Source organism: Cataglyphis hispanica, chromosome 17 (assembly GCF_021464435.1).
Source record: "Cataglyphis hispanica isolate Lineage 1 chromosome 17, ULB_Chis1_1.0, whole genome shotgun sequence".
Classification (NCBI taxonomy): domain Eukaryota; kingdom Metazoa; phylum Arthropoda; class Insecta; order Hymenoptera; family Formicidae; genus Cataglyphis; species Cataglyphis hispanica.
In genome coordinates this window covers 1,269,365-1,293,375 of record NC_065970.1, presented here as the reverse complement: position 1 = coordinate 1,293,375, position 24,011 = coordinate 1,269,365, and the positions used below count along the sequence as shown (strand labels likewise).

At 33.5% G+C, this 24,011-nt stretch overlaps 3 protein-coding genes across 9 annotated transcripts; 1 reads left to right on the top strand and 2 right to left on the bottom strand.

Moving 5' to 3' along the window:
• The first annotated feature begins 17 nt into the window (after window positions 1-17).
• LOC126856161 (synaptobrevin-1-like) lies at window positions 18-23,522 on the top strand. 4 transcript variants are annotated; one of them, XM_050604436.1, is made up of 3 exons: window positions 18-229; window positions 22,680-22,999; window positions 23,091-23,522. In XM_050604436.1, the coding sequence occupies exons 2-3, from the start codon at window positions 22,684-22,686 to the stop codon at window positions 23,141-23,143; spliced, it is 369 nt and encodes a 122-aa protein (XP_050460393.1). In that variant the 5' UTR covers window positions 18-229; window positions 22,680-22,683; the 3' UTR covers window positions 23,144-23,522. The 4 variants fall into 4 exon arrangements, with proteins under 4 accessions (XP_050460393.1, XP_050460392.1, XP_050460391.1 ...); XM_050604435.1 differs by lacking the exon at window positions 18-229 and adding an exon at window positions 21,125-21,234; XM_050604434.1 differs by lacking the exon at window positions 18-229 and adding an exon at window positions 21,921-22,061.
• LOC126856158 (60S ribosomal protein L22-like) lies at window positions 737-1,962 on the bottom strand. The gene is made up of 4 exons (XM_050604431.1): window positions 1,852-1,962; window positions 1,476-1,610; window positions 1,116-1,237; window positions 737-962 (listed from the first exon to the last, which is right to left on the bottom strand). The coding sequence occupies exons 1-4, from the start codon at window positions 1,858-1,860 to the stop codon at window positions 815-817; spliced, it is 414 nt and encodes a 137-aa protein (XP_050460388.1). The 5' UTR covers window positions 1,861-1,962; the 3' UTR covers window positions 737-814.
• Window positions 3,491-20,370, bottom strand: LOC126856153 (neuronal synaptobrevin). Of its 4 annotated transcripts, none has more exons than XM_050604422.1 (6): window positions 19,948-20,370; window positions 14,965-15,182; window positions 14,056-14,135; window positions 13,909-13,960; window positions 12,953-13,011; window positions 4,534-4,641 (listed from the first exon to the last, which is right to left on the bottom strand). In XM_050604422.1, coding segments are annotated over exons 1-5 (366 nt in total). In that variant the 5' UTR covers window positions 19,950-20,370; the 3' UTR covers window positions 4,534-4,641; window positions 12,953-12,997. The 4 variants fall into 4 exon arrangements, with proteins under 4 accessions (XP_050460376.1, XP_050460379.1, XP_050460378.1 ...); XM_050604421.1 differs by lacking the exon at window positions 4,534-4,641 and adding an exon at window positions 8,194-9,600; XM_050604419.1 differs by lacking the exon at window positions 12,953-13,011 and having other exon boundaries at window positions 3,491-4,641.
• Window positions 23,523-24,011: the final 489 nt, after the last annotated feature.

Genomic DNA, 24,011 nt, shown 5'->3' with positions numbered 1-24,011 from the left:
TAAAAGTGAATTTTGTGCGCGAAAAATTATCGTGAATGTAAAGTGTGTGCGTTGTAACATAAATTGAACATATTAATTTATGCCGAATCGATATTATGCACTAATATTCGTAATTTCGGGATCGACCACCCGACCAGTCAACGGTATTTACCCGCTCGAGATCGTCTTTGCATATTTCACCAATATTTCGCCTGCCAAGGATGCATAATTAGTGCTTAATCATCGTCAGGTATGTGTATTCTGCAATTAATTGTATCGATTATTCTTTTTTTTTTTTTTTCTTTAATAGAGAATTAGACAAACGGATATCCCGCGAATTTTACTGGACAAAAAAAATTTGCTATCCACTAACGCCCTCTCATCGGTTAAAATAGATAATTGTTAATCAACAAGCATATGATAAGAAGATTAGTTAGAGCACATTTATGGCAAGCAAAATATTTTTTAAGACCTATATATTTTACTCAAAAATTTATCAATATTTTTTCATCAACTAATTCTAAAAATTTAGTTTAGTGTTATTTTATCCCTCAGCTTTGAAATATTCATAATAAATTGTTATGCAATAGTGTCAATTCAAAACTAGAAAGCCAGTTTAAGAATTAAGTTAAGAAAAATATTGATTATAGATATAATATACGTCTAGATTACACAATATGTAATAATTCAATATAAAAAAAAAAAGAATTAGATATTTTCTATCAATAACCATTCAATACTTAAATAACACAAATGATAGGTTTTATCATTCTTTATTAAAAGAAATATATACAGATACATCTGTAGTTGAATATGGAAAGAATTAAAAAAAGAGTTACTCAGCATCCTCTTCATCATCATCTTCCTGGCTATTAATTTGGAAGTATCGTAATTCATATGTCTCTTTATCTTTTGAGACAACTCGTAACCAATCACGCAACTTGTTTTTCTTCAAGTATTTTTTTGTCAAATATTTAAGATACCTATATCAACAAAGTTCTCTACATTAGTGCAAATATCGCTCTTCCTGTAGCTTATAATAACTAAGGGGGTTACCCCCAATTTTATTTAATATCTATAAAGATCTGCATCTTCATACAATCAATCTAATCATAATGAAGCACGACATCACTCACCGCTTGGAGAAATCAACATCGCTGTTGATGCTGAGTTTCATCTTATTACGCTCCAGCATGACGCTATTGCCAAAGTTGTTGGTTTTACCGCCAACCTTAATCTTTTCTTGTAAATATTTTTCCTAAAATCATTACAACGATTTTTTAATTTCAATGATGCGGTATGATGTTCAGATTTCAGCAGATATTACACTCAAGACAGTTTGAAGTTTTCTAAATATAGAGAGGTTAACAATTCACAAAATATAGGTTATGTATTATTAATATATTAAATAAACATCTCGAACATAGAAATTTTGTTATGGGAAAAGGAAATTATTACGATAATTATACGATATGTTACAATTCCATTTAACTTACAAAATTGCTAACATCCATAATATTATCCTCCACGGGATGAGTACAGTCGATCGTGAACCTCAGGGACACCTTTTTCTTCTGTCCCTTGCCCCGAAGGACCTGCTTCTTAGCCGGGCCTTTGGTTTTCTTCGCTGGCTGAAAATTCGTAGACAAAATCCTTTTGACAACTATCATTGTTGCGCAAAACACGTGTTAAATTATCCAACGTGGACGGTACACAAATCTGACTCGATCGACTCAATCCCAAGATAAAACGAAAATCCGATGTAAAGCTATTGACAAATTGAATACTCTCTTTTTGTCTCCGATATTATTTCGAGGGAATACGGTCATAATTACGAATAATCGTTGCATCTTCGCGAGAGCGGAAACTTACCGGAGCCATGTCGCGTACGGTTGAAGATTGAAAGAGTCAGTAGTGAAAGAATTGACTACGGAATAATATGGCGCCACAATCACGTTCACGCCACGAAAGTGCGCGTGCGTGCGTGCCTCTGGTGCGTGTATGGATATTCGTGTGTATATATTCTGAAGTTGATATGTAACAAAATGCATACTGTTACAAGTATTACATGAAAATAATTGCTATTTGGTTTAATAAAAATAACGTTCCGTTTAATAAAAATAGTAATATTAAAAATAAAAAAGAAAAGCTGTAGTATTCTCCCATAATCGATTATTATTTTATGAGGAAAAGTAATTATATTATTTATATATATATATATATATATATATATATATATATATATAACATATATGCACTTATGTGTGTATAATAAATTTCTTTTTATGAGATAAAAAAAGAGAGCACACAGGATTATTTTTCACAACGTTATTTATTTAAGGCTAAAATGCAATAATATATTATGTATATATGTGTATATATATATATATATACATATATATATATATATTTCTATGTTGAATAATATTTCTATTATATAATAATAATCTGTTGCTCTTTTTAGTGAGATATACAGTACAAGAAATATTGCAATTATATAATTCTGTTCGTACATAATAATATATCAACAGACTATAACAATAGTGTTAAATCATTTTTCTATAGTGGCTATACTTACAAATCTATCATTTAGTTCTTTATAATTATTTTAGTGTATAGACAGCTTATATAGAATCTATTATGATTATTGAGTGAAAATAGCAACATAGTATTCCATTTAATAGAGGACACGATTAATACATTAAATTTTTTTTTTTAATGACAACAATTAATTTTTTATATTTTTGTTAGGGCACGTTATCGATCGAAAATTTTACTTAGGCAAAAGCAGTACGACGATGATGTGCATATGAACATTGTAATAAAAAAATAATAACTACATGCCAATTATTTAATGCAGAAAAAGGTCTCTCTCTTCTCCTTTTTCATAACATTGCTGAATTACACGTTAATATTTTCAGAGACTTTAACTTTTAATTTAATTATCGCACGAAGTTATTATCGATCATCACATTAATGCTTGAAAATACATGGGAATCAATAATTATTTTTTTTTCTATAATTCGATTACTTATTCGATACTATAATACATTTATAAGCTAATTTTTTTTTTCAGTTTAAAGGAGCAAATTTTCCTACAAATCTATATGAATTGTCTTTAGATGATACTTACATTTTTTCGAAAGTAACAGCTATATTTTTTTTTATGGAAAGTAAAATACTTATTTCGAGTATAATATATAAAGTAATATTAATAGCAATTAAACTGTGCAAAGAAGTTTTTAGGGAGTCACTCGCATTTTCGATATCGCATCGAGTATAATTTTCACAGCGATTAATTCATAAAACCGCATTCGTAAAATTTGAAACTTTGCGCAAAAAAGAGTGAAATAAATCTGTGCTCCATACATTTTTTTAAATCATTTTATCCGAGACAATATTTCGTGAACAGCACAGGCAAGCAACAAATCACTTGTATGTATGGAACACTCATGTACCTTGGAATGTACGTGACGTACATTCGAACATTTTCACATTTTTCTCGGTCAAGGTTGAATTCGAATGATGAATTCAAACTTGTATTAATTTTTTCACAATTATTATTTATCATTTTCTCTGTTATTTCCTCCACATTTTAAACTTCGATATTTACTTTAAACTTCGATAATATACGAATAATTTATATATTTATTTATACGCGTACATATAGATTTAATTTTACATTGACCTTTCGTAATAATGTATATATATGTACATGTATATACGTCGATACACGTATTTCTCGTCAACGATCTCGTCAACTTGCTCGTTTCTTTTTCGTAGCGATCAGCTGATCGGAATAGGATTCAAACGACCTTTTGTCCATTTTTATCGAACATAAAGTTTCGGCGGATTTTCTAATAGCCCAGAATCTAGAATCTAAAATGGTTCTTTTTTCTTCAAAAGATCGGGTTCATTTAAACGATTTAAAGCCTGACTAAAAATTACGAAATCAATAAAATGCAGTACAATCAAATAAAAACACGTGAAAACGATTTGCAACTAAATATTACACGTACATATTCGAAGAAAAAGTTACATGCTATATAATTGTTAATAAAATATTGGAGTTATTGAATAATTTATCATCGATAGGAGGAAAAATAATTCATTGTTAAAATAATCGAGGTCGATGATTGAAGGGGTTTCGAAAGAAAAAGGAAAAAAATACAAGTCCACATGACTTTTAAGACCAATTTTAAACAACTTTCTAAATAAATCTGAAAGAAATCTGAACAAATGTGAAATAAATTACGAAGTTATCGTCTTCTTCCATCGAACCCTTCACATCATCTATCACTGATAATCCGAATGAATTGATTTTCGAAGCAAATACGTCGACGAGTTATCTCCGTGGATGAAGACGTAGCATTAAGGTCGTTTTCGATCTCTCAGCGTTCTTTTAATCACTCCTCTTTTTCTTCGTCAATTTTATGGTTTACGCGATACTGCGTATACCGATGCCCAGGTTGCCGACGAACGCGGCATTGGCAGCCTTTGGTGAACCGCTGCCCGGCGGCGGTTTTGCCGCTGCAGCCGCAGCATCCGGTGCGGGTGCAGCTGGCATATTACCCGCACCCGGTGGCATGTTATTCGGCATCATACCTGGCTGCTGATAGGTATAAGGGGGCGGGGTCGGCGGCGTTTCCGGCATGAATTTCACTGAAACGTTTAAGTGTTGGTATTAGTCTCTAATATTGATAAAACGACATCAGGGGTTGATAACATAAAATAACAACGGAAAAAGAGAAGGAACATCGGAAACTTTCCACGCAAGGTACTATTACTTCTCTCTAAAGTAATCTTTTCCTTGCTGAAAAAATTGTTTACATTCTTGAGAGATGTATCATATGCATTAATCCGCGGATGAATATATTAATCTATATAAATATAATCGCTATCATATTAATATATTAATAAAATAAAGCTAGACGTATTGATTATTTGCGTTACTGTCATATTATTCGCTATATAAAAGAATTATATCCCAATAAAATATATTAATGTATTAATAAAGGCGCATATATTTTGTAATAAAAAAATTCTTTCACCGGTAGGAAAAAAGTTCTTTATCATAAATTTCAATAAAAGGAAGGCACATACAAAGCATGAAATAATTATAATTGCAACAGAAATAAGGAAAATTGCGACAATTCAATTGGCGACAAAATAATTTCGATTTCTCGGTCAGAACCGTTCGCTGAAATCGTATATCTGTGAATCGCACAGGATCTATCTTTTATTTACGGCATAAAAATAATGTCGTATTTGGTATCTTTTATTCCCACACTTTTATAACGTTTAACACACAGAAACACATAATTTGGACAAATGAAAAATGTACAGAATGTACATACAACATTAGAACGCAGAAGTTGTATTGATATCTTCATTTTTTTCTTTTGAACAATTGTGTTTTATATTACAAAGTGTTCTTCCTTCTCTCTCTTTCTCTCTCCCTCTCTCTCTCTCTCTCTCTCTCTCTCTCTCTCTCCTTCCTCTCGAAATAATTTCATTCCGTTAGATAATAGTGTATAGGTATTGTCGCGTTTTACTTTAAATCTTGACACGCCCGGCACCATTTATACACTAACGATAAATTGGAACAGTTATAGGAATGGATAGCGAATCAAATAATCTCGAAGCGACGGTAATTGGACGTACACGCACAGACACACATACACACATACATTACTGATGTGTCTTCTATTTTCGACACGAGATCACAGGGAACCTAAACTTATACGTACAATATAATCTTGCTAACCCAATGATATTCAATCGCAGTGTAATGACTTGATGGCGATATGGAATAATAAAAATTATAAATTGAATGAGATGGATTATATTAAAGTAAAAGCACATATTCTACATTTAATTATCATATGTACAAGAGAAGAGAAATTATGAGAAAGTATAAGTAATATTTTGAAAGATAAAAAGTTATAAGAAATTAAAACATAAGAAAAAGTCTGGAAATACGATTCTTTTTAGATCTTTTCAATACATATAATTCTATTGGACATTAAACTGTGGATCATAAATTGTGGGATTGTTGTATTATTAAAATCGATAGATTTAAAAATTTGGAACGTAATAGAGATTTAATTATGAAGAAAAGTCGACTATACATTTATCAAAAAATTAATAGTTGAAGAAAAACACATACATATATAATCTGGAAAATAATTTAAAAAAATATACATATATATATAAATATTTTTTTTATATTTAATATTTTTTTAAATATTTTTTTTTATATTTATACTATTCCGTGCGCAGACGTGGAATGTATTATAAAATCATTCAATTGCCAGATTAAAAAAATTTTAGATTGAAAAAAGTCAATTAAAAAAAAGACAAAATTTTTATGGAAAATCAAAAGTAAATCAACATATCGGCATGTAATAGCAAGTTTATTCTTACCTCCTGCTTGGATTTAACTAGGCTCTTTAATGCTCTTCTTCCTGGAAGGCGCGATGCAATATATATTCGATCGTTAATTGATCTTTAAAAATTTTAATCGCGTTTTTGGCCATGGTTGAGTGAAAATTCTTCTCTCGGAAAAGTAGTGTCTTCTTTACATTTACGTGCAGCGTTGATATATGTAATAAAAAAAAAATCAACAAAAAACTGAAACACCCGACTTATTTATTGTTGAATAATAATTTATAGAAATGCCGATGTGTGCTTACATAGATACAGTATGAGAATTCCACGATCGATGTGTGACTTGTGGTTCAAAAGCAGCAAAAAAAAAAATATCATTAATTCTCTTCTCCGTTACCTCTTGATAACTTCAATTCAACTACGCAGTGTATTTTTTATTCGATACTGTACAATGTTCAAAGCGCAGCATCATGATCGCATATTCGCCATTATTAATTAGGGATACGTCGACGGTTAAGATATGACGTACAGCTAATGTGTTTATAAGTTCGTGAACATAGAATGATTTTTTTAAACATCATATAACTCGGGTTGTCTGTGTGCGGCCACTTAGCCCGACAATTTTGAAGAATTTCTCATTCGTCGATCAGTTCTTTACTTTCTCAATTTCTATGCGATTCTCACGTGCTCAGCAAAACATAGTATTACGTTCTAGCGACACGTGGTCCCCAATTTTATTCCCGTCATCGATTCTTTTCAACGATATCATAATTTACGATAAATAACAAATGCCCGCGTTAATTAAAATAATTTTGGAAGAAAAAAGAAATAGAGATAACTCTCATTATATATATATATATATATATATATATATATATATATATATATATATATATATATTTTATTGCCAATTAACGTCAATAATATGAAATATAATTAGATCATTCTATAATTGCAGAAAATTGATTTATGATTATTTATGTATTTAATTATTATCGATATCTTTGCGCTTTAACGAAAGCAAAACTTATTCGGTTTCTTGCCGATCGACGTAATGAAAAGCTCTTCTCTTTCTTCCGGTGAACTTTATCGCGTTTCGAAAGTCACGATGGAATCTGCAAGAAACTTGCAGACGTCGCACGTTGGGACGGGATCGGAGGGAGGAATAATTGGGCGGAGGACTACGATCGGAAAGATGATCGTTTCGTCTCTCGGATTTATTGCTGAATCAACAGCAGCAGCAGCACCGAAACTAGGAAAGACCGATTGGAAGAAAAGAGTGACCGGGGAAAATTGTCACAAATTATATATATGAAATGAATACAAATGAACGACGATCTTGGACTCATCGATGAATCGATCGATGTTTTCGCGGATAAACAATAAAAAGATAATGGAGCCTTCTGAACCTTTAATCATCCTCGAATCGAAGAACAATATTCGCCTTTTTCGTAGGGCTATTGCATCCACGAAGCACGAAAATCACCTTCTTGTCATCAAGATGATCATCATATTTATTTTATTATTATTAATATTATCGTTATTATTATCATCATTATTATTAACATGTATACATAACATCTTGTAGATAATTTTCTTTAAGCCTTAAAACGTTACCTAATAGCTGCTGTACACCTCCATATTGAGGCGTTTTTCTCTTCCACTCTCTCTCTTCATCTGTTTTCTTTTTCTATTCCTCCTTCTCACTCTCATCTTTTTTTTCTTCTTATCTTTGTTTTTATTATTTTTTAAATTCTCTGTACACAGATTATGTGCTCCAAAACATTCATCGCCTTCTTCGACGAAGGCAGGTGATTATCGCAGTTGTTTGTTTTTTTTTTTTTTTTCTCTCCCTCCTTTCCACCGTTCCTTTGTTTGTAATTCGCGAAAAGCGCAAGATGCAAGATAAGGGAATAAAAGACGCGTGTGATTTTCTTCGATATAATTAGAATGGACTGATCAATCCAATACACAATTCGATAAATGGCGCGTGAGGGACAATAATATGACAAATGACATATTATTTACAGTTTAGATGATTTACATATACGTATCTATAAAGTAAATGTCTCGATATACATCATGAGCGCTTCATTTGTACGTGTGCGCAAACATGCACTACAGCAACTGCCTTCGCCGGAGAGATTTTACGTGGTGATTTTTACGAACATCCTATCTCTTTTTTTCTATACATACATATATATACATATATATATATATATTTCTATATATATACATATATATATATCTTATATATTTATATATTATATGTCGCTGCTGCAACGAATCTTTCTTTCTCCTTCGCAAACATTTCGCGCTTTTTTTTACACAATAATTGTCTTTTCTTTTTTCTCAGTATTTTTCATCTCTTGCCGCTTTTCTCGGACAGTTCTGATTAACAAAGATAGATAAAGGAAAGCGCCATGAACATATTTGGACTTATCGATCGCGTTTATTGTTAGTCGCGAATTAGATCCGCTGTGATAATATCTCTCGAGTAAAATTTTCGAAATTTAAAGGATGCATAGCTGAATTTCGCATTTGCCGAAACTTAAGAGATAAATCAACATCTCCCGTGTATGATGCACAATTTACGAAACAATCGCAATTGTAATGAAATTGTTACAGATAAAAAAATAGTAATAGTATAATATGGCAATAATGAAAATCCTGACAGAATTTCGTGCAAATGTAAATTATCGTGCGCAATCTTTGTTTATAATGCGAGATACGGAGACACAGTCGGTTCAATATGGATTTCTCCTGCTGGATCAAAAAAAAAAAAAAACATTACAAAGGGTAACGAAGGAAAGTTTCATCGCAACGACTCTCTTCGTCGCTCTCGCTCGAATTAACGTCCTCCGCTTTTGATCATCCGTCGTCATCCTCCCTCCTTTCTCGCGATGAGTTCCAAGGCGATCGTTCGATCGATTTTCGCGCATAATCGATTCGACGCGAATTACGTCACGAAGAACTTCGGCAGAGCTCGTCAACGGCTCATCACAATTTCCGTCTCACGAGATCATCATTCACCCTATCTATCCTTTCGTTTCAAAAACTACCTCCTCTTCATGAATTACCCTCTTCAATCGCCGCCGCTTATTCTTCCTTCGTTTCCTCTCCTCCTTTCACTTTTCTTTTTGTTGCTGTTGTGGTTGTTGTTGCGTTATTTAAACTTTAGCTCTTACTCTCGCGCTCAATTTTGCGTATTGCTGCCGCCGGTGACGCTCGCTGAAAACAATAACAAGATTTGTTCTCCTTCATTGGGTCAGGGACGACGATGGTTCAGCCATGCCGTGTTGCTCTCAATTTCTTCCTCGGATTTTAATATGTGCCTTTCCGCTCTTTTTTTAAATTTCTTCTTTGTTTTTACTTCGCACTTTTTCACATGCAGAAATTCGCAACAAATTACGCTCGTCATAGACGAATGTTTTTAGATTTAATCAAAGAGCTAATTGATAATGTAAAAATTATTTTTATAATAATACTTATAAAGTAATGTATTAGTGAATATATATGTGAAACCCTTTAGAATTATTGTTTATATATATATATGAAACTCTTTTAACATTACAAAACAGTTTCATAATTATAAAGAAGAATTTATATATATCAACATAAAATTACATATTTAAATTTTTCTATGTTTTACATATAATTCGTCTACGACGAAGCGTTAACTAGAATCATTCGCTTTGAAGCTACATGACAGCCCGTTAGCCATAAATATAAGGGTTTACATGCAAGTAGGTACAGAAGCACAGATGAATATACGGTCTACATGGCACACTCGTATGAATTTTTTTTGTGAAAATAATCAGCAACGGCATTAATTGCCTCTTGCCAGAAATTCCGTTCGAAGAATCTTTTTTTTTTAACATGATATCAAAATCCATGAAAAATATCATCGCAATTTGTAGGAAATTCTGGCTAAAATCTGTGGCTGAAATTTTTTGCATTAGAAGCATTCGATTATACGTTTTACACAATGTATAAGCCGTGCAACGCTATGTTGAAATACTGGTTTTCAATCGTGGGAGAAATAACCCTCGTTAAGCTAGCACCTCCTCCACAACAAATTAAAACATATGCCAGAATTAAGTGCTATTTAGATGCTAATTTGAGGCTCTATTCCTAATTTTAGTACTCGAACCATTTAGCAGGAAATTCGCGATTTAAAGTGACGGCTGATATAAATTTTAATAAATAACTAAATTTTGTTAATTGCTCTTGAAAAGCACTTAATTATTTTTTAATTTTGTGCAAGTATTTAATAATGAGGGTGCTGCTAGCTTGATGAAAGCTAGCAACCTTACTTTAAATCGTGAATGCTTATTAAATAGTTTGAGCATTAAAATCAGGAATAAAACACCAAATTAGGACTTAATTTTGGCATATGTCTTATTTTAATTTGTTGTAGTGGAGATGTTATAATAGCTTAACGAGGATGAAGAAATAATTAAGTCGATAGTACATGCTCTGTAATAAGAGGTCAAGTATGAAGCGCGAAGATCGTCCCAGAAATATTTATATTGAGTTAATTCGTATCTATATTAAAATGCATTATTAGAAAATTTATTTTCTGAGGATACGGTGTCTGAGAGAGTTTTATGCTGTAATATAAGTTGAAAAATGTTGAAAGAAAGTAAAAGGAGGAATGTGAAGAGAAAGAGAAAAACATGCATGGAATATGCATAAATGTATCGTTAATATTAATATATTATTAATAATATATTTATATTATAAAATACAAAATATGTTATAATATATATGTATATATATATATATATATATATATATATATATATATATATATACATTATTTTAATATATGTAAAAAACAAAAATGAATCAATTATATAATATTAATATGTCGTATCTAAAAGTAAAATAAATAAAATTAATGTATTATTAAATCATTATATAATTCGTTGTAATTTTGAAAAAAAAAAAAAATATTTCTATAATATAAGGCATATTATAAATGTAAGTAAAGTATATTATACATAAATATTTTGTATGTAAATATGTAATAAACAAAAAAATAAATAAAGATAAATAAGAATAAATAAGAGAAAGTGCTTAAAGAAGATTTAAATTGCATTTTAGCAGAATAATAGAGAGAAAAAGATAGATGAGTCATCATCGAGTGCAAGAATAAAATCATAGCTTACCGTATTGAAGAGTAGAATAGGATTAAATAAAAACTTTGAGAGAGACCTTTTTGTAGTTGTTGTAGTTGTAGTTGTTTGATAATTCTTACTGTTGTCGATATTGTAGTGGTTGTTGATGTTGTCGTTTGTCGTTGTGGTGTTTTCATTTCTTGGTGGTATCGTTTCTTTATTTCTGTCGCAGCCGCGAATCACAATTTTTGAAACTTTGTTTTTTTTTTTCACGTTCATTAGGTTGTTTCACGTATTTACACACTTTTTTGTGTTTTCTTTTTCTTTGTTAATTGACCACCAGAAAATTGAAAATCACTGCCTGGGACTAACTTCAGAAAAAGGATACCATCGAAAGTATAGACAGACACATGAAACAACGATTACAGTTGTAACACAAACACACACAAGGTCAGGTATGATTGTGTCTCGGACAAGTGTGTCTTCTTCATTAAAATCGAATCTTTTCTTCCTTAATGAAATTGATTATTTATTGTTAATATATTATAATTACATGTACACAGTACATATTTTAATTAATTCAAAAGTGTCGTGACAAATATCTCATGTTGAAAAATTATAGATTTATTATAGCGAGTTTCTCTCGTCTTTGTTTTTTTTTTTTATTTATTTTATTATAAAGAGTCGCTGAAAATGTGGGATAAAATATTGAGAAGATTCCTAGTAGATATACCATGTACTATACCATGATTTTTACGAATTATTTATATTTGATTTGTACGTAGTGTTGTGATAGAAAAAGATTGAGAAATGAAGGAGAATGTCGGCGAAAATTTATCAAGGTGCACAGTATTTTGTCACGATATTGTTAATTGGCGAGCACTTTCCAATTAAATTAGTATTTATAAAATATGCAACGAGTAATGAAGGAGGGAGGGAGGAAGAACGGTTCTTATATAGAAAATACACGTAGCAACAGATAAATCAGCAAGTACCTATCACACAGGCAAACATAACTTGACATCGACTAGAGACGTGCCAGTTTTATAAATACACGAATTCATCGTGCGTTTCTCTTAAAAAAGCATAATAACATTAATAATAATAATATAATATAATTATAATTAACTATAATATTGTGTTCATATCACACTTCGGTAAATTTTTAATCATAATAATTTTCATAAATTAAACTATTATAATTATCTTTTAAAAAAAACGAGAAATATTCGTTTAATTCCTTATAAAACTGGCAATGCTTAATACGTGACATTATCAAAATTAAGATATTTTTTGAAAGCTTTGGGTGAGTGAAGTTCCAGTATCGGATGATAAACAACAAGAACGAAAGTTGTACGGATTCAGGGGTGTACATTTTCTACGACAAGTAAAAAAGAGGTACGAGAAACGGGGTGAGAAACAACAATGATACGCATTGTCACAATTGTTTTGCTTTCTACCTTCAGACTCACTCACACACAAATCTCTTCCACCAATCAGCGCGCCTACATGAAGTTCGCTAGACGGAAAAAGAGAAATACATACATTTCACACATGTTAGATGATGAATGGACAAAAGGAAGACAGAGTTGTGACACCATTTTTTTTTTTTTTTTCAGATCACATCATGTAGCGGTGTCTTTCTCGCTCATTTCATATCCCCCACATTCTTGTAAAGAAATAATATTTTCATTTCATTTACAAAATGTCCCAGAATAATATTATTGCGAGGTAGAATTTCAGAGACTTGAAAATTATTCGGAAATATAGAATAATGTTCGCGAATATGATGCTTTTGAAAAAATTTCGTGAAAATGGATCGAGGTCAAGTAGTCGACATAATTCAAGCAAAGCACGATAGGCAATTTGTTTCGGCACATTTCTTCAAGATATCTCGAGAAATCTCGAGAGATCCCTTCGAGAGGATTTCTCAAAGGTTATGCAAACTCACGGACAACACTTTGCTCGTCACATCGCGTCATTTTTCGGATCGTGCAAACATAATCGTTTGTAGATGTCTTCTTAGCATAGAGGGTATAGATCGATAGAGAGACATTAATCAAGAACGACTGATTCAGATGCAAAGCACGATGAACATCGTGAGGCTTTAAACAAAAGTTGATATAGCTACGGTAGAAAGTTCATATTTGTTTGTATCGATAAAAATTTAAAAATATAATTATTAATTTCTATGATTACTTCTATTTGTGAGTAATATTCAGTTGATTAAATCGCGACGAAGGGTCGACACTTCCACCATATCAGTGCAGAAAGCGCGTTAAAGAAAGTAACACTGAATTAGTCGCTTGAAATCGAAACGAGATATACATCGGGACGAGATGGTACAAAACATTTAAACAGTTACAGTGGCAGTGTTGACAGCTATTAAACGTCAGTGCGTTAGTGAGACACTTACCGATAATAATGGCCAGTACGATGAGTCCGATGACACCCATGATGATCATCATCTATTCGGAAAAAAGAACGGGATAATTATTATTAAATTAAAAAGCTTTCAAGCATTATGATAAACATATCTCAATTTGTAAAACTTTATACTCACCTTTAGATTCTGTAGCCAGAACTTTCTCTTCAATTTTCCTGCTTGCTGTTCAAATTGTGACGCTCCTTGTTGGAGTGCATCTGTAAAAGTCAATTACACGAGCGTGTTATATTGCGAATTATATTTCGAACATTTTTAAGTATAATTTTATTTAAAAAGAAACAAATTTAAAAAGAAACAAATATATTCTGCAATATTTATCAAACATGAATAATACGAAATATACATCCGCGCAATAAATATACCAGTGGATTGCGTGAGAAAAGATCGACCAGCCACATAACGTGGCATCGATTCGAGCGTATCACAGTAATCGATATCAACGTGTAGTCAGACGCGCAGGGTCGAACTACTTTGCCATGAATGGAAGATGTAGCCTTCACGCGGATATACTTTCCATCTAATCAGTAAAAAAAAAAAAATAATAATGGACGTGAATAATGTTGTATCATTCTTGTATGACACATGTGTAAAGTAAATTAAAATAAATTGCATACATCTATCGTCCATAGTTAATTGTAAATAAATCCATAGTGATATGTCTTTCGGTATTGTTTACTATCTTCTTATACAGAAAAGCAGAGCAATGTACATATATTTTATTCTCTTTTAAAGTATTAATTAATCTCTCAGCGTGCAATAAATAATATCTGGCATGAATGAATGCAGAAGCGGTAAATGGAGCGATGTGTATAATTAATGAGTATACATCGATGGTAATGAACATACAGTATATAATGGAGCACGGAATGTACGTAATTACAAAATAAAATACGGTAATAATTCGGTAATAAATAAGTTCCGATTTAGAGGATTAACGGTCGATGAATTAAAGTTTTTAGCAATCAGGAGCGAACAATCGCTACCGATTCTCTTGCTCTCAAGTTTTTATTGTCATAAAGGTCTCACCTGCTCGATCGTCAAGCTCGGAGAGCTTTTGATCGCGCTCGAGGACCTTCTCGACGTTCGTCTTCATGATGTCGACGACCTCGTCGACTTGCGCTTGCGTCGCCTGCAGCCGCTTCTGCGAGGCGATCTGCTGGGGCGTCCTGGGACCGCCGACGATGCTATCGGTGCCCGCGCCTGCACCTGCAGCCGCATCCGGTGCTAAACCGCCCTCCGTAGCCCTAGAGAAAAAGACACGGTTTCTTAAAGATGATGATTGCCACAGCATTACAGTACGCGATATGAATATTAAATTAATATTTATATTAATATTAAATATATTATACATATAATAATATATAAATAATATTATGTATTTATAATACCCTTTATTAATATTAATATTAATTATTATGCTAAATACCATAAATAAAAGCCGCGATCTTTATAAGTCAATTGTCGTTTGAGAGAAAATACTGGTAATATAAAGGTATTAATATATAACTGTTTGTTTCAATAAAATCTAATAATTTGAAAAACGTAATAATAAAATAAAATAGAATAATTATAGCATCTCTTGAACGCGAATATATCGTTTCACAAGTTGAATAATTTATTTACATTTTTTAGAACGTACGCGCAACGTACGCGCGTTCTCTTCTGACAGTTCTAAAAAGATGAAATAAACACGCAGATGGGATGTCCCAGGTCCCGGGAGATTCGAGCTAGGAATTATGGTATCATCGTTGCACCATGGATGCTTCCCCATATCGAGCCGCGGGTAGGAAACGGTCGCAAAAGGGCAAAGTTCATGACACGATTTCGCCATTCACGCTGTTTAATGGCAAAAACTCGATGCGTATTACCTACGCGTTTTCCACCCACTCATTTCTAAGAAGGATAATGACGATGATGCGAACATCAGCTGAAGGCGCATCGAATGCACCGCATTAAAAGACGGTGCCTCTCGAGATGAGCGGAATGAAAGGTCATTGATAAGGTCGACTACTCGTGGATGGCCTCAGGAAATTGTAATTCATAGCGCACGTGTATACGAATATTCAAAGTTAAAAAATTGCAATTATCCGTTGTGAGACAATTTACGCGATTACAGCTATAATCATGGATAAAAATCCATATAAAAAAAAAAGAATTATTGCTGCTTATTACTTTTGATTAACTCTGTTCAAAAGTTATGAAATGAAAAAAAAAAAGTATATTTTTACACTGCACATTTTTTCGAATAATTTCATATAATTTCATATAAGAATAAAGCACACTTTTTGTGTAGCATTTTTTTAATGCAATATCTTTCTGTTAAATTGTCTCAAAAAGAATGAATGCGCAAATAACATTTTCTACCCACTGTACATGGAAATGTTCTGCGCATGGATTTAGGAATTATATATAATATTAGATATGCGTGTATATCGGTCGTGCCGCATGTCTTATTTTTACGGGATTCCCGATATCAAATCATCTGACCTTTTGCACAGTGCGAAACTTTTCCCGGAATTGCTGCGAGCATAATGTTAATTTAATTACAAGTTATGCACGCACTGGGATAATTCGGTTTTCCATTTTGACATAGCATATCCTTCATTAATCTCCGCGCTTTCATTAAATATATATAGTAAGATCTATCTTAATCGGTTAACTGATTAGAGAAAGTTGCATAATTATACCGAAATCGATCGATTTATATATTAGAAAAAATTAATTTTTGTTACAAAAAAAAGTTCCATGATTATTTAATATTGTAGTTAGCGTTATCTACGATTCGAGAAACGCTGGTTAAGGCGAATGAAAAAGCGGTCGACGATGGATTGCGGGTTTTATTTTTGGCCAGATACGATCGAACGACTGAGTGGCAACAGCCGATCGATCGACTATTCGAATAACGCCGGCCGAATAGTTAAACATAGCTAAGTGTCGTACGTGCCTATTCTCTATTGTTTTCATTGAGATGTCGGACGCAACATCGACGGAATATTTGGCCGTAGCATCCGGTATTTACCGCGATATTTTAACGACAATTCGATGTTATATTTTACATCAACAATTGTCATATTGAAGTAATCATTTAAATAATTAATTGAAAAACAAAAATTATATAATTCTATATATAACAACGTAATCTTCATATATATGTATAAATTTAAATGTTTACGATATTCTTATCGATATTATTTATTAATGTATGTTGATTGTGTTTGTTCGATATTTATCGAATAGTATGTTTTCAACTATAATTTTCTTTGATGCTTGTTTTAAAAATTTCTGCTATTATTGTTGGTTGTTTCATATAATTGTTTAACAGGTTGATTTTGTTTAGAAAAATACGAAAATAAATTTTTCGATTTATTCAAACATTCTTCAAAAATTTCTGCGGCTTTTTTTTCATTTTTTATTATAATTTTATAAATACCTGAGAGATATTTGTCGGATTATTTTTTGATTGTCGCAATTATGCGCATCGTGCGTAAAAACCAAGACTTACTCATTCCTTATAACGTAAAATGAGATACATAATGGAATTAATACATCGATCGCAGATATTGCGTCTTCATCCTTGTTATTAGATTAATAGAACTGGCGCCAAACAATCAATAATTATGGGATTCGCATCATTTGCATAAAAATATTTCATTAAAAATCTTGATTTCTCATTTGCAACAATTAACTTAAGAGTTCATTAAATACTTTTCAAGACAAAGCATAACGCTGTTACTTCTAAATATTAATAAATTAATAAATTAAAGGAAATAATAATGATATATATAAATTTTGTACACGCGATATAATTAATGGAATTTTAATATATCGTGAATTAATATATCATATTATTTATTCTAAAAATTCATCAGTTCAATTTTATACAATTAATAATTTGCATATCTCCCTAACTTTCCAATAATTTCCAGAATTATGCTTTTCAAAGAGAAACAGTAACTTCATTACATTATCTCAAGGGACTCTTTCGAGAAATAAATTGCAACCGATATATCGCGATAGTTAGACTGCCGCTACTTGAAGATTCCGTCTTTGATCGACACGCAAACAATCCGGCAAATGGTTCATTGTTCGCCATACGCGTCACAACGTTACGTACGAACCTTTTCGTCTAGCAAAGCCGTAGAACATTGCCGTAAATGTGCTCATCATTGATTATCTAAATATAGAAACTGCGAGCTGACATGTAGTAGCAGTGCGGCGCGTTTCGCGCGATTGATTCCAACTATATACATACATACATATATAATCTAATACATACAAATATGTATATATGTATTAGATTTTCTACGAACGATCGCATCAAACGTGCAAATTGCATAAAAAAAGGTGTGCGTCGAATATTCGCTGATCGCTACTCGCGAACAAAGAAGTGGGGAATTTTTTGCGCGGATAGATAACATGCACACGATAATGCTTCCTAATCTCCGTTGTAATACGTCACGAATGCAAAACGAGTCCGAAATTATCATGTGTCCTTCAAAGAGATCGAGCCACCCTTCCTCTCCCCTCCTCTCTCTCTCTCTCTCTCTCTCTCTCTCTCTCTCTCTCTCTCCGTTTGTCGGCAATGTGTGGGTGCCGTAACGATAATCGGCAATGCTTGAATCATTCTGCGTCTCTATCGAGATTGACCAAGATCACGAAATACTCGAGCACGATGCTGTTGACAAATATGTTATCTCGATTGGCCGAATATCTTTATTCGCGCTAGAGTGACGATAACGAAGAAATGGAAATGTGCAGAGAGGAAAATTAGCGAGAAATAGTTTTCTCGAAATGAACGAATAGTAGCATCGTAATAAAAAATATTATTAAAAATATTATTATTTGAATTAATTATTATTATATTAATTAATATATAATATAGTAAATGTCAAAAAGAAATTTAATTAATATATAGGAGGGAAATTTCACACGCGACATATCATTAATATTTCTCACGATCGACTTTTTTGCCGCTACATTGAATGAGATTAAGATACGTTATCACTTTAGAAAGATTCAAAATTCACAGGCGCGTCGCGAGTCGCTTCTCGGTTTATTCTCTCTCGATGAAAAATCAAGTCCGCTATATAAACGAGGCTTCGAGAAGCTCCGTTGCACTATCGGAAATTCTGTCGTGTGCCGCGGACGGACGGGTCGTGCGAGGAGGATCGATTGGGGCCGACGACAAGGGCCTCGGCAATTGCGTCTTAAAACGCATCTTACAACATCGTGGCCGTCGCGATTTTCTCGCCCTCCCCTCGTCTCGCCTCGCGCGATTCTTACGCAGTTTTTGCGCACTCATACATCTCCGCGAAAAGTCATCGATCGCCGCTCCCCGCGAAACTCCTCGCGTGTAAATCGCGATGAGTGATTTAGAGCACGAGGTATATAGTCCCCGTTCTATAATCGCTCATTGATCTAGTTATATTGTTGGACGCTTTACAGTTTGCAGAAAGGATATACGGCCGTTTACGCGACTACTTTTCGATTCAATGGCCATAGAAATGGTCACGAAATCCACTCTCGAGGAAACAATCGCCATTTGTATTATCGTTCGAAGCGAAACTAGGAATATATCTTTCCGATTTCTGAATTTATAACGCGGGATATGAGTCGCGATGCTCGGACTTCATGTTTCTCGACGAGGTCTAACTATAAGGTAATCTTGTGGCTTAAGTTTAAGTCGGAAAAACTTTGACGTATCGCGACGCGAATTGTCTCGTTCGAAATGTTAATATCCGTCACTTGGACCATCCTGGTTAATATTATATCCCACATCTATATGCATCTCGATTACATTCTTAGCATTTCACAATAACTCGTACGTCGAATTAATTAGAGAACTCGTTTGCGATCCGTCCAAAAATTTCCCGACCAATGTCGCACGAAGAGATGATAATCGCTTAATCACGCGACGTTCTCGCAGATCCTTGAACCTCGTTTTGTTCGGGGATTCCGGTTCGGAGCGATGGAGAGAGAGACGACGCGCTTATTATCACGTGTACTCACATGCTCGCAGTTGTCAATCGCCTCGGGCTCTTTCTATTCCGTCAATTCTCGTCGTCGGTTAATCGGTCGGTCGGTCGGTTGGCTCGGCGTCAACCCCCGTACGGCGCGTAACTTTTCGCGAACGACTGCCAAAGCGAGACTAGATGACCGCCGAGGTATTGATAAAATTTCCAGCGGCACACGCCGCCGCGCCGCGATATCGCCGGCGCGCACGCTTCGGCGATATATCTCGAATCCGTCCACCCTCGAACTTTTAACCGTCGTCTCCGTCGATTCACCGGGACGATAACGCCACGTCCACGATCGCGCGCCGAGAAAGGCGACGATGATATCGCCGATCAAGAGATCCGGCCGGATACCTCGCGAGCAACGGGACGGACAGGATCGCGGCGAACGTGTGTTTGAAAGCGCGACGTGCACGAGGCCGAGGATCGATCTCTCGAGGAAGTGACAGGTCGAACGCGCACGGTTCTCCAACCCTTGCCGAGTGCACATGCGCGGCCGATTTTGGTCAATACGACGGACCCGATGCCGTTTCGCAACCCCCATGCGCGAACACACCCTATACCGCCGCCAGGAACGTGTCCACGGGTGCGGAGGTCCTCCTCCCATTCTTCGTTCCGCATTGATGTGTATCCGAGAAAAATTGTCTTGTATAAGACACGTGTAAAATATAGCTAGAATTTTGTTAATAATTTGATCTCGCTCGTTTTATTGATTCGCGCTCCTTGCGCGAAAATCACAAAGAAAATCACATCTCTATGAGATATAATAATGCAATCATTGTGTTGATTGTCTCGAAATATTTATTGGATGAATTTGTAGAAAACTTTTATATCGGTTCTCAGATATTTCGAGTGTCTACGATATTAGCATACGCGAATTGACAATTACTTAATATATGTTTTTTACCAATAACATGTACTTTGATATATAAGAACTTGAAGAGGTAAAAATCTTGTTACAATTATAGATTGTATTGGTATAAATATGTCAAACGTTCGCGCATCTATTATTGGAATCGGAGACCAATGTCGGATGGAAAAATTTGACAAAATAATCATAGTTTGATCGGATACATCGAAATCACGTACTTGACGTACGTTCCTGGCGACGCGGCGCAAATACGCGCACGTGCGCAAATCCGTAATATGTTTTATTTATGTCCCCCCCGTTCCTCGCAATTTTCTTCGTGAGTCACGTCGGTGTCACGGTGAACGACGGCGGCGCGCGTCCAAAATGCTTCTGCGATATTGCTCGTACGCTCGATTATGGCAGCTCGTAGCGGTAAGTGTGTGACCGTTATTTCTTTTGCGGCAATAGCTTTTCATTTGTATGTATTGTGTATTGTACATTTGACGTTGACGTAAATCGTTTCGAGCCCGTTTAACTTTATTTTCCGGCCGACGAAGATGGCCGTTTGACAAACGTCATTGTAATTATCATTCGCCCTTAAATGAAATTTTGAGACGAAATTTAACTGCAATTTAATTACTAACAATTTGTTATAAAATATTCTTTGGTTTTTCTTTACTTTTCAGCTCTCTCGTTTATATAGATACACGATTATATTATCAAAAAAATATTTCGACTTGATAATATCTACTTGCATTATAAGAAATAAAGGCTAAAGAAATAATGTAACAAATATCGTGAAATATTGAAATTTTAATAAAGCGATGAATTGCTTAAAAAAATATATACATATAATTGACTTAATAATAATTAATTCTGTCATATATGTATTGAATATAATTTAATTATTTTATTTACATTTATATATTTTAATGTTAATCATTATATTATTACATTAATTTGGTGAAAATTTATTGTTACATGAAAATATCATGACGACTAATAGACTGCGTGTAAACTAATGGACGAGATCATTTTTATCGACACAGAAAATCGATCTGATAATTCCCCAAATTGTTAGATGGCGTGAAAAGACAGTATTTTGATTTTTAACGGATTGTTATTTTAATTTGACAGCGCGAGACTTGTATCATATTTTATTGACTAATAAATTAGAAGCAAGCCATACATATACATTGCACGGAAAAGAAACGATCCTTAATCAGTTTCAACCGTATATTTTTACTATCCCATTCTTGGTGAGCGCATTTTTTTTTACAATATCCATGACGTCATAATTATCGCCATCTTCGGCCTCTGTCATTTCACTGTTGTCGCTATAAATTGTAGTCGTCATCGCAGTAATTGGCAAGATATTCGTTGTACCTGGTTGTACCTGTAGATTTTGTTGTTTATTTTTTACTTGCTCCTGCATTTGATATCTTTAAGTGAGTAAGAGACAAGCGTATGTATGTATAATATTGAAATCATTATTGTTCTGGATACCGTATTGATGATTAAACAATGGTTTCGTCACTTTCTATGTCTTTGCTTTTTCATTTATATATGTATACAAGAATTCCTTTGTACGAAAATTTATCAATGAAAGAGAGCGATAAATATTTCGCAAACTGGCAGATGTATAGATAAAACTCATTTCAAAAGAAACATATGTATGTCTTTTGAGGTTATGGGTGTGTACCTATTATTCCTCCATAACATAATTTCTTCAAAAATTATTGGATAAAATAGACAACTGGTTTATTATTTATCCCATAATCGAAAATAATCTACATCGTGATTATAAACTGACAAATATTTATGTAGGAATTATTAAAGTTGAAAGAGAGGTTAATCACAAAACATTCTTATTTCAGGATTATGGAAGGTGGCGGTGCAGGAGAAGGAGAAATGGGTGGACCTCGAAACACTCAGCAAGCAGGAGCGAGCAAAAAGTTGCAACAAACGCAAGCGACCGTGGACGAGGTTGTAGGTATAATGAAGGTTAACGTGGAGAAGGTGCTGGAGAGAGATCAGAAGCTTTCGGAGCTTGAGAATCGCGCTGATGCCCTGCAGCAAGGCGCAACACAATTCGAACAACACGCTGGAAAGTTGAAACGAAAATATTGGTGGAAAAATCTCAAAATGATTATTATCATTGGTATCATCTGCGTCGTCATCTTAATCATCATCATTGGTAAGTACATGAGATATATTCATGAATCTGATGTGTTTAACTTTGTATCGTTACATATATTATTATTCTTCTTTTTCAATTTTTACGATAGCTTCGGTTGTACCAAGTTCGTCTTCGGATAGCAATGATAATGCTCCAAAATGATAGCGTTGTACCAAAGGGTGGATACTTTGTTGTTCCAATCAACCATCCTCTCTCTTAGAATAAGTTGCACTCGGTGAATTACATACAGGGGGATCGTAAAACGCTAGATGAAACGTGATTGTGAATTATATATTTATACGATGTTTGTAATATTGTTGTCATACGCATAACCTGGATGAAAGAGCATATTTTTGAGATACAATATTATATCGAGATACACGCACAATTATTAGACTAACAACCAGTATTAATATATAAGAGTGGCCTTCGCTTTTTTAAAAAAAGAAAAAGAACTCCGGTGTTTTTACGATATTAATCTTGTTACAATGATGCTTATAAATTTATTGATATATAATATATATAATGTTTGTACTCTTAACCCGACCGAGTTTGTCGATATTGATTCTCTTTCAGCCTGCTTCGTCTGTTCCATTCCCTATATGCAATAATTGAAATCAGATCCTAATAGTAATTTTTTGTAAAATGATTATACGCTATAATACACAACTGACGTAGTTTTCTTTAGAAATGTTTAATGCTACTGAAGTCATTAAAAATATTACATGAATCACCTCTCATTTTTCAACGTCGTAAAAATGAGCGTTGCATTAAACGATGATACTATCATAAATGCATATTTTTATCACGTTCGAATTTGTCCTCTTTTGGATTTTGCCTCGATTATATATGTAGGAAATGTCAGTTATTCATAAATATTTATTTTTTGACATTCTTCCATCTGACAGTCCGCAGTAACATCAGTTTCAGTTCAATTCGATGGTAAATTTTATATGTCAGCTATAGATAATAGATTATTTAGATTATTATTGACATTTAATACTTTATATACAAATAGATTTATATATCA